Here is a 12,056-nt window from a genome sequence, read left to right on the forward strand (position 1 = left end):
CTCCTGTTTAAAAGAACACATCATTATCAGTCTCACATTCATTCTCCAAACAATGAACTCTCTTTTACTGTCATACATATTTCACAGCAATCCAAAACACTGCTAGCCCTATGTTCAGAACAAGACTATCTTCAAGGCTGTGCATGCCAAAGAGATGGCCAGCTGTTAACCCAGCCCTCCCAGCTGATGACTTGTTCATCATGCTAAGGTTTCATCACATGGAAGACAAGCAACAACTGAAGTCTCACCCCCAAAAGCCTGACTTACAGATAGCTCACTGCTCAAAGGGACTTGAGGTCAGCGCTTTTTTGCTTATTCTGTGTGTTCACACAACAGAACCTATGGAGGTGGGTGTTGGGCAGGAGGGCAGGTGGAAATGTGGGAGTGAGGAGAGAGAGAGAGAGAGAGAGAGAGTGAATAGGAATCACAATGAATTTCCTATAGAAATGTTTAAATTTCCAGCTAAAGAGAGTGAGATTGAATATAACAATTCAAAATTAATTCATTTGTATTTCTAGTACTATTTATAATGTGGAATAGAAGCAGTATTAGTTTCCACAATTAAGAAAAAAATGATATTTACTACCCAACACTGTAAATGACAGAAGACAGAAATTTTAAACATTTATTACCACCATACCAAATATAAAGAAGCATCATAGTTCAATATCAAAAGGCTTTCTGTGAGGGCTCAAGGGAGTCATGGAGCCTGAACACCATCCTATTCCTTACCTTACAGTATGGGACTTCATCAAGCTACCTACCCAACCTGTGTCTCAGGTTCCCCACCTGGGAAAGGGGACAACAATATAATAGCATTCTTTGAGTATTAAATAGTTACCCAAATCCAAGGGCACATAGTAATAACTATTTAAGTCTAAGCTGGTATTAAAAACTCTCAAAGTAGTCACAACAGAAAGTATAACTTAATTACTAAATTTCTAACTTCATTAATAACCAAGTACTTATGAATGTGGGCCAACACAAAACCATCAACAGAGATGGCGTTCCACGTTAATGGTGATCACACTAGTAATATCAACTTCTTGTATGTACCTGCTCTGTGTCTACAAGGTCCATTCCAGAGAGGATGTGCTCACAGGGCTAGCATCCACCACACCTGGATCTCATAAGTGCCATGTACAAGAGAATGCTTATTAACTTAAACAGCTGGTAAATCCCCTTCAAATTTCCATCCTTTAGGCCATTTAAAAATATTCTTCTATTCTGGCTATGACAGATAGCTTCTGGCACTAGAGGGGGTTCCATGAAGATGAGTCGTGCTTCCCCAGTTCTTTGGCACTCTGTAGTATGGCACCTCATACAACCCAGCTTAACTTCTCTGTGCAGGTTGCACATAATGGGCATGTTCTCCTGAGCTCCCAAAGTAATTATATTAGACTGACAAGAGTGACTGAAATACAAATTAAGTTTGGATAAAGGTAGAAAGATGCAAGTTGGATTTTATTTATGCTGACTGGCAGGGGTAACAGCTGGGGAAAGGGAGACACAATGAGATGGGATGGCCCTGACTTATGCACCTGGAGAGAGAAATTAAATTGGCCCAAACAGAGTGACAGTGAAGAGGTATGGTCCCAGAAAAGTTTTACTTTCTTCAAGTAATAATAGAGAAAATTAAAACCTGTAGAACGGATATTAATAACCACCCTTCAACCTTTTTTCTTTTGCTTTCCATCTGAAGGAAGAGGTCAATCTCTGAAGATCTTAGCACAAGTGAAGAAAAAAAAAGGTGCCTTTTTGATTAATGAGGGAAAGAAACCTATGAGCTACTGAACATATTACTATGACAAGTACCTTCTGAGTGCATTGACACAGCTCATAATTTCTTCAGCAGCATGTGACCTAGGTGTGGTTACTGTTCAATTCTACATGAGCAGACTGTCTCAGAGAGATGAAATCATTTGCCTAGGTTCAGAAAGTTCCTAAGTGGCATGAGGATGCATACCTTGCTTCTGTGTGATGTGATTCTGCTCTTAAAAAACACATCAACCCCCCCCAATTTATTAAAAAAGAAATATTCCTAAAATATTAGAACTCAAAAGCACATTTACACTCTACATTTTTTCATTTGGCATTTACTTTTGCTTCCCTTTTCAAACCATTATGCTTTTCAAATTTGTAGGAGCATTTGTATAAGAACGCGCTGTGACGGGGTGTTTATTATTGCTGCTTCCTGGGTGGCTGTGGTGTGTGTTATGATTAACACTACAGTTAAGGCATGGCACAGGCCCAGCATGACACATCTTAACGTGTTTTATGGTCTGAAGGGGGAATTACCAAGGTTTTGCAAAACTTTAAAAACTTGTGCAAGACTCCCGTAGTGGTTAAAAATACATGTATGATTATTTTAAGACATAAAATACCACCTAGCATGCAATGCTCACAAAACTGAATCATTCAAAAGTCTTGGAAACCTGAAACAAGAAGCTTAATGATTTCTCTACTGCAATGATATCAGCAACCAGAAACATGAAACTGCACAGCACTGGATAACTTCATCTAAAGAGTTCTAGGAATATTACTTGATCTATCTGTTGACACCAAAAATGAAAAGGGCACAAAACTGAGTTTCGGTAGCTAGTGAACCCTAAAGAGAAAAGAAAGAGGAGACAGATGAAGGGAGACTGAGACAGGCACTGACAGAACTGTTGAGTGTTATGATTGTATAACTTTGATGGAGAAACCAGGAAGTGGAGACCAATTTTCAGAGTAGGCTGGTATTTTTAGAAACTGTATTGTGTATGCTATATGCATATTTTAAGTTCTTAGAAGACAGAACTATAATTGTAAAACACTTTTACATGGGATTGAGTTCAACAGTAGATGTATGAAATGGAAAATTCTATGGTGATAATATACTAATGGATATGATTTTATGATTCATCAGAGCAAACATAGTTGGAGGATAATACATCCATAAATACAAAGACATTCTAGTTTTTAAAAGTCTGCCTTTTTTGTCTATTATATAAGAGGTAGATTAAAACTATCAACTTCAAGAGGATGCATTCAGAAACATTAAAAAAGATAATAATCTCTCTAGCCCTGAAGGAAAACTGTATACAGATACTTCAGAGTATATATTAGCTCTGAGCAACAAGACACTGTTCATACATGCCCAATAAAGATTTAGTTTTGGCATCACAAAGTCAAATATTTTTACAATTTTTTTTCTGTAGGCGAAAATATCAAAGCACAAAATGATCTCAGAAAATAAAAGGAAAAAAAAAAAACCCACAGGAAGAAAGCTGTCATGGTCCGTGTTTCAACTTCTCAAAAGAATTTTTACTAGTGACTAGAATCTTTCAAACCTCTTGTCATTCAGGATGTGAAATTCTAATCTAGTCGCATGGTCAATTGAGGCTCAGACGTAATCAAATATGCTGACTAATTGAAACAGGAGGCGCTTCACTTCCTCACTTCTGATTTACACCTCAACCTGGCTCCTCACTTGCAAATTATGACAGTCACTTGCTGTGCAAGTTAGGAAAACTCCAAGTGGGGGAAGGAGAATGAGTGGGCACCTTACTGAATTTAGTAGATAAAAAGTTATACCCCTCCAACTCTCCTCAGTCTCCTCTGTCTTTTGGGAATGGTTGAATTTCATACAAAGTCTATTTATAAAACACTGCAAGTGATACTTGTATTCATCTTGCACTGTGACATCATTTCCTCATCAATAATTTAAGCATAAGAAATGGATTAAAGGGACTCTGGTGGAATTTCTCATACATGGAAAACCAGAAACCAACACACCTCTCCAAGATATTAATTCAGTCATCTTACCTTGTTCTTTGATCTGGCGAATTTGCTTCACAGTTTCTTTCAGGATCGCACATTTGTCAGGTTTGAAGTTAAAGTTGTCTATATCATTAAAATTTGCAAAAATCAGCTCTGCAAGTTCTTCTATATATTTATTTTCCTGTTCACGATTACGTTTCTCAGTATTCCTTTTGGGGCTGAAAAGAAGTTTTTATTATGTACTTGAAAAAGAGTTATGAAAAAGATAAACACATTAAACTAATTTTAATATAAATATGGCATACAAACGTTACCTATATAAGCACAGTACTTTGGGGAAAAACAAACTTACACCAGTTTGTAATTAAATATTTATTTATATGATTCTTTTTTTTTTTCTTTTTGTTGGTACTGGGGTTTGAACTCAAGGCCTCACCTTTGCCAGGCTTGCTAGGCAGGTTCTTTACCCCTTGAGCCACTCCACCAGCCTGTGATTATTTTTCAATGTGTTTAATGTTGACTACCAACTTCAACATGACAAGGACCTGGATGACTTTGGTCACCACCTCAGCACTTCTTATAAGTGGTCACTGAATTTATTGTCAAATAAATAAAGGAATGTTTTGAAAAGATAAGGGAGGTTACATTTATAAAAATTTCAAATTTTACTGAAGATTAGTAAAAGAAGAAAGGGAAGTTAACCTAGTTATATAGGAATAAATTTCAGTGTTTTTTTGTAAAATACAAACGATAATGAAAACAAATCTTTATAACTTCATAGACTTCTTTAGAAAGTTAATAATCAAATTAAGCAGTCTTTTTAGATTACGCAAAAAAAGTACAATACAGCTAGAAACAAAAGGAAAACTGTCCCAGGATATTTGTTAACTGTCCAAACAGAATGACATGCAAAATATAAACAAAATGTAAACAAATGGTTTAAGTTCAAGTAAAGTTGTAAAAAAAAAAAAAAACAGTGGGAGGGGAAAATGTCAAAATTGGTAAAAATCTTCTCATTTGAATTTGACAAAATAGCAAACTCAAAACCTCCTTTTGTTAATCACTGTCTTAATTATTTTTCAAGTACAGAGGAGGGTCAACTAAACAACATTCAAAACAATAAGGAAAAAAAGCAAGCTGTTTAATGTAGCAGCTTTCTGTATTTGTACACAATTATTTGTAAATAATGCTAATTTAAAAAATTTGGGAATTCACAATAGTCATCCATATATTTGTCTCTAAATATCAGTTTTATTTTCATAGAGTAATAAGCTATAACACAGTTTCTCCACCTTGTAGTGGTTACAGGATTTGCCCAGGATCACCTAGTAAGTTAGTGGCAGAGCAGGGAAGAGATTTGATTTTCATTTAAGTCTCATGTTTGCTTCTAGATCTTACTTTATGAACTACAGAGAAGGAAGGGGTTGGCTGAAACTCTTAGAAGAGCCAGGTCCTATTCGGGCATCTTTGACCTTCTTCCACTAGCCTCCACCCTCCATCCCCATCTCTTCAACACTACAAGGATAATAAATAAATGACAAGTTCGTGATAAAGGGGAACTGGGTTACAAAGACCCTTGAGAGAACACTAGGGTGAGGGCTCAGAGACAGGTAGGCCAGCCCTGGTGCTGGCCAACACAGTACTAGGTAAGGGAACAGTGTTTCCAGAGTATTAAAGGAGTCTGACAGTGAGCTGGTGGTGGTTTACCAGAAAGTACTGGCGAACCCAGAGGCAGTGTCAGGCAGCCCAGCTGGGGCTGGGGTGTGAAGAGCAGGCTTTGATAAGCTTGCTGTTGTGCTTGGCAATTAGAGGTGAGAAAAGGGAATCTAAAAGACTGGTTTTTTTGCCCTTTTTTTTCCTCCTATACCTCTGCTGATGACTTTTCCTAGCCTTCTTCCTATCGTTTCCCTGTCTTATTTTACTGGTCAGCAGATAGAAGTTGTTTTTATTTACTTTTTTTTTTTTGTCTTTTCTTTTTTGGTACTGGGATCAAACCCAGGGCCTCGTGCATGCTAGGCAAGCGCTGTACCACTGAGCTACATCCCAGCCCCGTTTTTATTTAATTTTTAAAATAATTTCTAGGATTTAAAACATTGCAAGACTAAAGACTCTGTTCTGCTTTTGTTCCTCTTCACCTAGCTCTTACCCATGGAGTTGGGTAGGAAATATCATTGTTTCTGGTTATCCTACAATACAAATGCAAATGCTTTCTTCTTCCCTTTTTTATACAAATAGTTCTAGATTCCACGCACATTTTCTAACCTTGCCTTTTCTCTGTCATAATATTTTTAAGAGATTTCTTTCATATCAACCCAGAATGTCCACATTCTTTATCATGGCTGTGTTGTGCGCTAGGTTCCCTACACACACTGAGCTCTTTCGTCATCTTTTACAATCATCAACAATGCTGCAAATGAGCAATCTCACATACACATAATTTTGCATGTACTGAAGTTTGTCACAGGAAAATTCTTAGAAGAGGAACTGCTAGTTCAAAGAGGATATGCATGTATCATTTTGATTCTGCCAAATTAGCCTGCACGAAGGCTCACTATCACCTATAACGTATAAAATGAAACTGGTTTCAAAATTCTTTTGTTTTATTCACTGAAGAGACACAATCAGTTCTTAAATGAAAAGCAAATGAATTTAACACTTCACGTCATGAAAGCAAGCAAAAACCTCAAACAAAACAAAACGTTACTGGGGAGGTGGATATAGGTTTGGCCAGCCCAGGCAAACAGTCCATGAGACCCTGTCTCAACAAAAAAGGCCAGCTATGGTGGCTCATGTCTATCATCCCAAACTATTGCAGGAAGCATACATAGGACAATCATGGTCCAGCAAGATGTGGGCAAAAAGCAAGACCCTATCTCCAAAATAACTAGAGCAAATAGAGCTGGGGAGGGGCGTGGCTTAAGTGGTACAGCACCTGCCTAGTGTGAGGCCCTTTAACCCTAGTATTGGCAAAAATAGTAATAATGAAAATAAGTAAGTAAACAAAACCAAGTAAGAACGCGGTATAAAACAGCAAATCTTTTCCTTATTGGAGTCACTTGTTACAACATTCTGTCATCTAACAGAAAAAAATATACAAAACTCAAGATTATAGAGTGAACTGACTGTAAGAGTCAAATACACACAGCAACAGAAGTATATGGTTTTCCTCTTATTGTAAAGAAGAATAAAATCTGTAACTAACATATTCGAAATTTAAACCACTACATATCTGTAAGTTTAATTGTTAAGGAGAAAAAGCAAATGTGATACTTGAATTGGGAATAAAATCAGTGCTAAAATAACCAAGAAGCATGCATGAAGTTTTAATAGACAATCTGGGTTCTTTTTCTCAGCAAGCATCTAACCTGGGTCCAAGTTGGTCAGGACATTCCTTGCGTTTCCGTGTCTCTGCCCTGGATGGGTCAGAGGTATTTTCACCCATCCCACTCATCTTGAACACATATCAGCAACTAAAAAGAAAAAAAGAAAACATGCAAAGAACTGTTGGTAAAGTGTCAGATCATTTTGCCAACAATGAAAGAACCTTCCTTGACTTTAATAAAAAATTTGACAATAGCAATTAACACATTGTTTTAAATCAGTCTCTTTCTTTTTTTAACCTTGCTTAATTAAACATTAATATTTAAGAAACAAACCAGCCTACCTCTCTGGGCCCAGACTTTTTGGAGAGGAGCTAGATTTCAACAGCACAGTGAGTTACACGCTTGCTAGCCTAGGCTTGGGTTGCAGCCTCCAGTTTCGGGGGCATTCTTGCGCCATGTAGAAACAACAGGTGTTGTAAGGGGCTCCTCCCAGTCTCTGTTCTGGGTTGGCCAATATGAAGTCTGTGCTGTAATAGCTCACCCATGACAGATGGCCTGGGGAAGAGGCAGTGCCATAAATCTAAATTAAAGGGTTCCAAATTTAGCTGGGTAGATCTGACACACTGTAGTGGCCCCCAGTCCTTTCATAAGGCCTCTTAAATAGAGACCCTCAAATGGAGGCTCTTCCTGCCTCCTTCAGGAGGCTCATGTGTCTCTGGTTCTTCTGCAGCAGCTGCCTCACTGTTCCTCCCAGGTGTCCTCTCTCCATAGCAGCTTGCTTCCTGCCTTGTGCACTACACCACTGCTTCTTCTCTCACATCCTGCCTCTGCTCAGCCAGCATCCTTCCCTCAGCTGGTTCTAGCTGCTACCACCAAGGGTCTTCAGATGCCCTCAGAAAAATCAGGGGAACAAGTGAGCACCATAGTTCCTGGCTGCTGAATTTCTCTCAGTAAGAAAATAAGAGGATGTATGATAAGAGAATTAAGTGTCCTCTGGTCATCTCTAACAGAACCAAAGTACTACTTAAGTACGTAAGAACAAGAGAGTGGTAGAGGTTGAAGTTCTAACAGACTAAACAAAGTGACTAACAAAGATTTCCAGGAAAGTGTAAAAGACTGTTACTTTGGGTGCCTAACAACTGCTGAGCAAAGGAAAACCAATACAGCCTCAAAAGTTCAAGTCCAGGCATTTAAATGTTTTTTCCTAGAAATCCAATTCTATGTGATTTCCCCTGGATCCTGTCCCCCAGGCTTCTAAATGATCTCAGCCTTCCTTTACTTTTTGTAGTGGCTTTTCTTCCTTTCGAGGTTAGAGAAAGTCAGAGAAAAGGCCAAGTGAATGGAAGACCAAAAACTTAAGAAAGACATGAGATCACAATAGGTTCATTAGGAGCAAGAACAAAGAGCAAGGTGGGCTAAAGAAAACAGTGCCTGAGAGCAATCACAGATCACGTACCAATCAAGCTGCCCGACTGCTTCCTTGAGTGTACTCTGAGATGCTCAGTCTTAGTCGCACTACAATAGTTTTCTTCTAGGCACTGTTCAGATCCAAGGGGGCAGTAGAGCCAACTGTTCTTTAAAGGCGCATTGTTAGCATGATGAAGAACAACTTTATCAGCTGAGAGAGGCTGCACCAATTGCACATTCAACTCAGGAGGTCACATGGAGGGTACAATTTGAGAGATAATGTGCTTCCTGCTGGTGGAAGCAATGTAACCAAGTACCAAGGTCCTGTACTGTGGTCACAATTTGGGCCTGATGATAAATAAGTGTAATCTGTGCTTTGTTCATATTCATTTAGCATTCACTATGTACCAAGTGATCTATAGATTCAAAGACAGACTATGAGAGGAAGTATTGCAGAGCAGCCATGGGCCAGTATCCACATTCAACTTCACTACTTGGTCAGACGGGTGACCTTAAGAAGTTACTTTGCAATCCTATGCCTTCTGTAAAATGGAGATAATCACTAGTATCTATAACATTAGCTACCACTCGGACTAGAAAGTGAACCTGGGATTTACACATAGGCGGAGGGAACTCCTACTCTTACCTTTATCACAGAGAACCCCTCACCAAGTAAACCATTCTTCGTCTATCACAGAGGCACAGGTCAGGGAGTGAAGAAGCAATGTCTGGATTGCATGGGCTTCTGTACATAACTCTGTTCCTGTTACCTACCTATCACTCACTCATTCATTCACTCCACAAAGACTGCCTGCACGCTACTATAGATGAGGCCCAATGCTGGGAGAGCCTAAGAAGTACTGTTGCTCTCAAGAAAACAGAGAGGAGAGTTAAATTCATACTCCAGCACATAGCACTGCTGTGCACTCCTCTGCACTGTGAGATCCAAGAAAGAAGAGCACTGTGCTGGCTGATGTTAATGTGGCTTGGAGCTGGGCCTGGAGGCCAGCAGATGACTTTAAGTGTGTGTGTGGGGGGGTGGGCAGCCAGGCAACTGCAAGAGTTATACCAAGGACATAGGGTTGAAAGAAAACCCTGAATACCAGAGCCTTTCTTAGAGCATATGCCTTATGTTATTCATTTTTAGTAATTCTCTTTTAATCACAATTCCCAAGGCTTCACTCATACGCATGTTAAAAAAAAATTACACTCTTAATCTAAATAAGCCTTCAACAGATGACCTAGGCAATTTTTATTTTGGAAGCAGTGTTCTATAAATAATAGAAAATGCAAGTAAATTTTTACCATTAAAATATAGCTTTCAATATATAGCAAAGTGCCCTGTATGGTAGGTATAGGTGATAAATCTTATTCATGAAAGTTCCTCCTCCCTTGTGTATATTAAAAAGTAAAGTAAGTGACTATTTAAAGTTCTATGTACTCAGCTGGCAGAGTAGGCTCAAGTGGTAGAGTGCCTGCCTAGCAAGTATGAGGCCCCAGTTCAAACCCCAGTTCAAATACCTTTATGGGGATTGAACATTAGCAACAGCACTGTCTACACACCAATGATTACAACGGCATGCAGAGACAGCAAGCACTAGAGGAGCTGACGGGAGCAGGGTGAGCGTTTTCTGGTCTAAGTATAATAAAAACATTTGAGCACACTGTTTTACTTATACCTATTAAAGATTAGCTTAACCACTCTATTTGTAGCTTAAAACATCATTTATTTCTTCTTGAAATAAGTGACCTAAGTGTCAAGCTTTCCCTTTTATCATGTGATAGCACCTTACACATTTCTTTAATTTGTACAAATTTCTGCTTTTTGAACACAACTGCTTCCTTGTTTTTCTGGGTCTGCCCCATACGTTCTTTTTTTCCAAGCAGTTTTCTTGGGCTATAGGTCCCCAGTACACATTTGAAACTGGCTTTGATATTTTCAAAGGATAAAAGGTGGGTCAGAGAGGTTGAGGTCCAGTGGACTTGGCCAAGAAGCGGTCACCCCTACCAGGTTCCATCAAGCTAGGGATGTGGCATGTAGGGATGGCCTACCTGAATCACTGACAGTCACCCAGGGAAAACATAAAGAAGACAGATCTGAGACCAAAAAAAAGAAGGTGGGAGGAAGGAAGAGAATTTAACTTTGGAGTCAGGAAGGGAGGAGGGCAAGGAAGAGGGTGATAGGCAGTAAGCCTTAGTTGCTGTCCTGCAGCAGACAAGTGGATTTATGACCTGCATTAAATTTTGGGGAGAACCAAATAAATCACAGTGAACTTCATTAATGGGCGCTCTATGAGAACTGTGGCACTCCCATCCAGATGCCCATTAGCTGATATTTTTAATGCCTGTGTGAGGCTTGGCTGGCAGTGAATGTCAGCATTTCACTCATAGGTGGTGGGGCCAGGTGAGTTCATTTTTGTCCCCACCAAAATGACAAAAGTGACGAGAATAGACAGATCATATAGATCTTACTTCTAGACTTAGAAAACATCCTAAGTAAAATAAACTGACATATATATGCATCAAAAGGATCTCTGAGCTCTTTATTGCTTTTAGGTTTTGTTTTTGTTTTTGTTTTTTAAGGTAAGGTCTTTCATTTTTACCCAGGGCCACTTTGGAGATGATCCTCTTCCCTATGTCTGCTGGTATTACAGATGCATACCACCATGCCTGGCTTACTTGTTCAGGCAGAGATCTCGCTAACTTTTTGCTCAGGCTGGCCTCTAACTGCGATCCTCCTGTTCTTTGCCTCCTGATAACGGAGATTATAGGCATGAGCCACTGTACCTGATTGTCAGACAGGGGTTTTAATACACTTTTGTATATTAAAGTTAAAAAATTTCCAATGAAAAAGTAGGATATTGAAAATAACGAAGGGCATCATTCAAAGTTTAAATATTTTATTTTGTAGCTGGCCCTAAATGAGCAGTTCCTTAACATTTCTGAACCTGTTCAGTATAAATTAAAAAAACTGAACAAGACACAAATAAACTCTCAGGCTCTATCTCAAGGAAACTAGTCACTGAGAGCAAACCAGTTTCAACCAGATGGTGGGGGCTGTGAAGGACAAGACTGGCAAAGAAGGTTCTGTTTGTCCATTCTTGTTATCTATAACCACACAATAGCCCTGCTTTCACTGTGACAGCACACCCTCCCTCTCATCCTTTGATTATCAATTTCTACATACTAGATAAGCAGGGGAAAGAGTTACAGCTACAAGATTTATTAAGTTTTATTTTTTAAAAGTAATTCTAGGAGGGCTGAAGAATGCCAGTCAAATGTTTAGCAAAAGATAGAGAGCAAAATAAAATGTCAAACCTCAACACAATTAAAAAATGTACTCTTCTTTCATAAACTCATCCACATCACTTATAAGGTAACAGAGCCTGTTGCTTGCAAAACAGCCTCATACCATTAGAGCTACTTAATCATCCGGCATTCATGTAACCCATAATGTGCATTTTATCCATTATCAGTAGGGGCCATCTTCCAAACAAGGTCTGTAAAACTGTCAGATTTATTATATGCTCAGCAAATTCAGTTAAAGGATAATACCCTTGATTA

At 38.8% G+C, this 12,056-nt stretch overlaps 1 protein-coding gene across 11 annotated transcripts in view; it reads right to left on the reverse strand.

Annotated features, from left to right (window-relative positions):
* Ncoa2 (nuclear receptor coactivator 2) overlaps positions 1–12,056 on the reverse strand; it is a 259,865-nt gene that overhangs the window by 83,740 nt on the left and 164,069 nt on the right. For all 11 annotated transcript variants that reach the window (XM_074068683.1, XM_074068687.1, XM_074068685.1 and 8 more), the window contains 2 exons: positions 7,128–7,232; positions 3,808–3,980 (listed from right to left, as the gene is read on the reverse strand). In XM_074068683.1, coding sequence (XP_073924784.1) covers positions 3,808–3,980; positions 7,128–7,213 — 259 coding nt within the window. In that variant the 5' untranslated portion in view covers positions 7,214–7,232. The remainder of the gene's footprint in view (positions 1–3,807; positions 3,981–7,127; positions 7,233–12,056) is intronic.

The sequence above is a fragment of the Castor canadensis genome, chromosome 3, assembly GCF_047511655.1.
Source record: "Castor canadensis chromosome 3, mCasCan1.hap1v2, whole genome shotgun sequence".
Taxonomy (NCBI): Eukaryota; Metazoa; Chordata; class Mammalia; order Rodentia; family Castoridae; genus Castor; species Castor canadensis.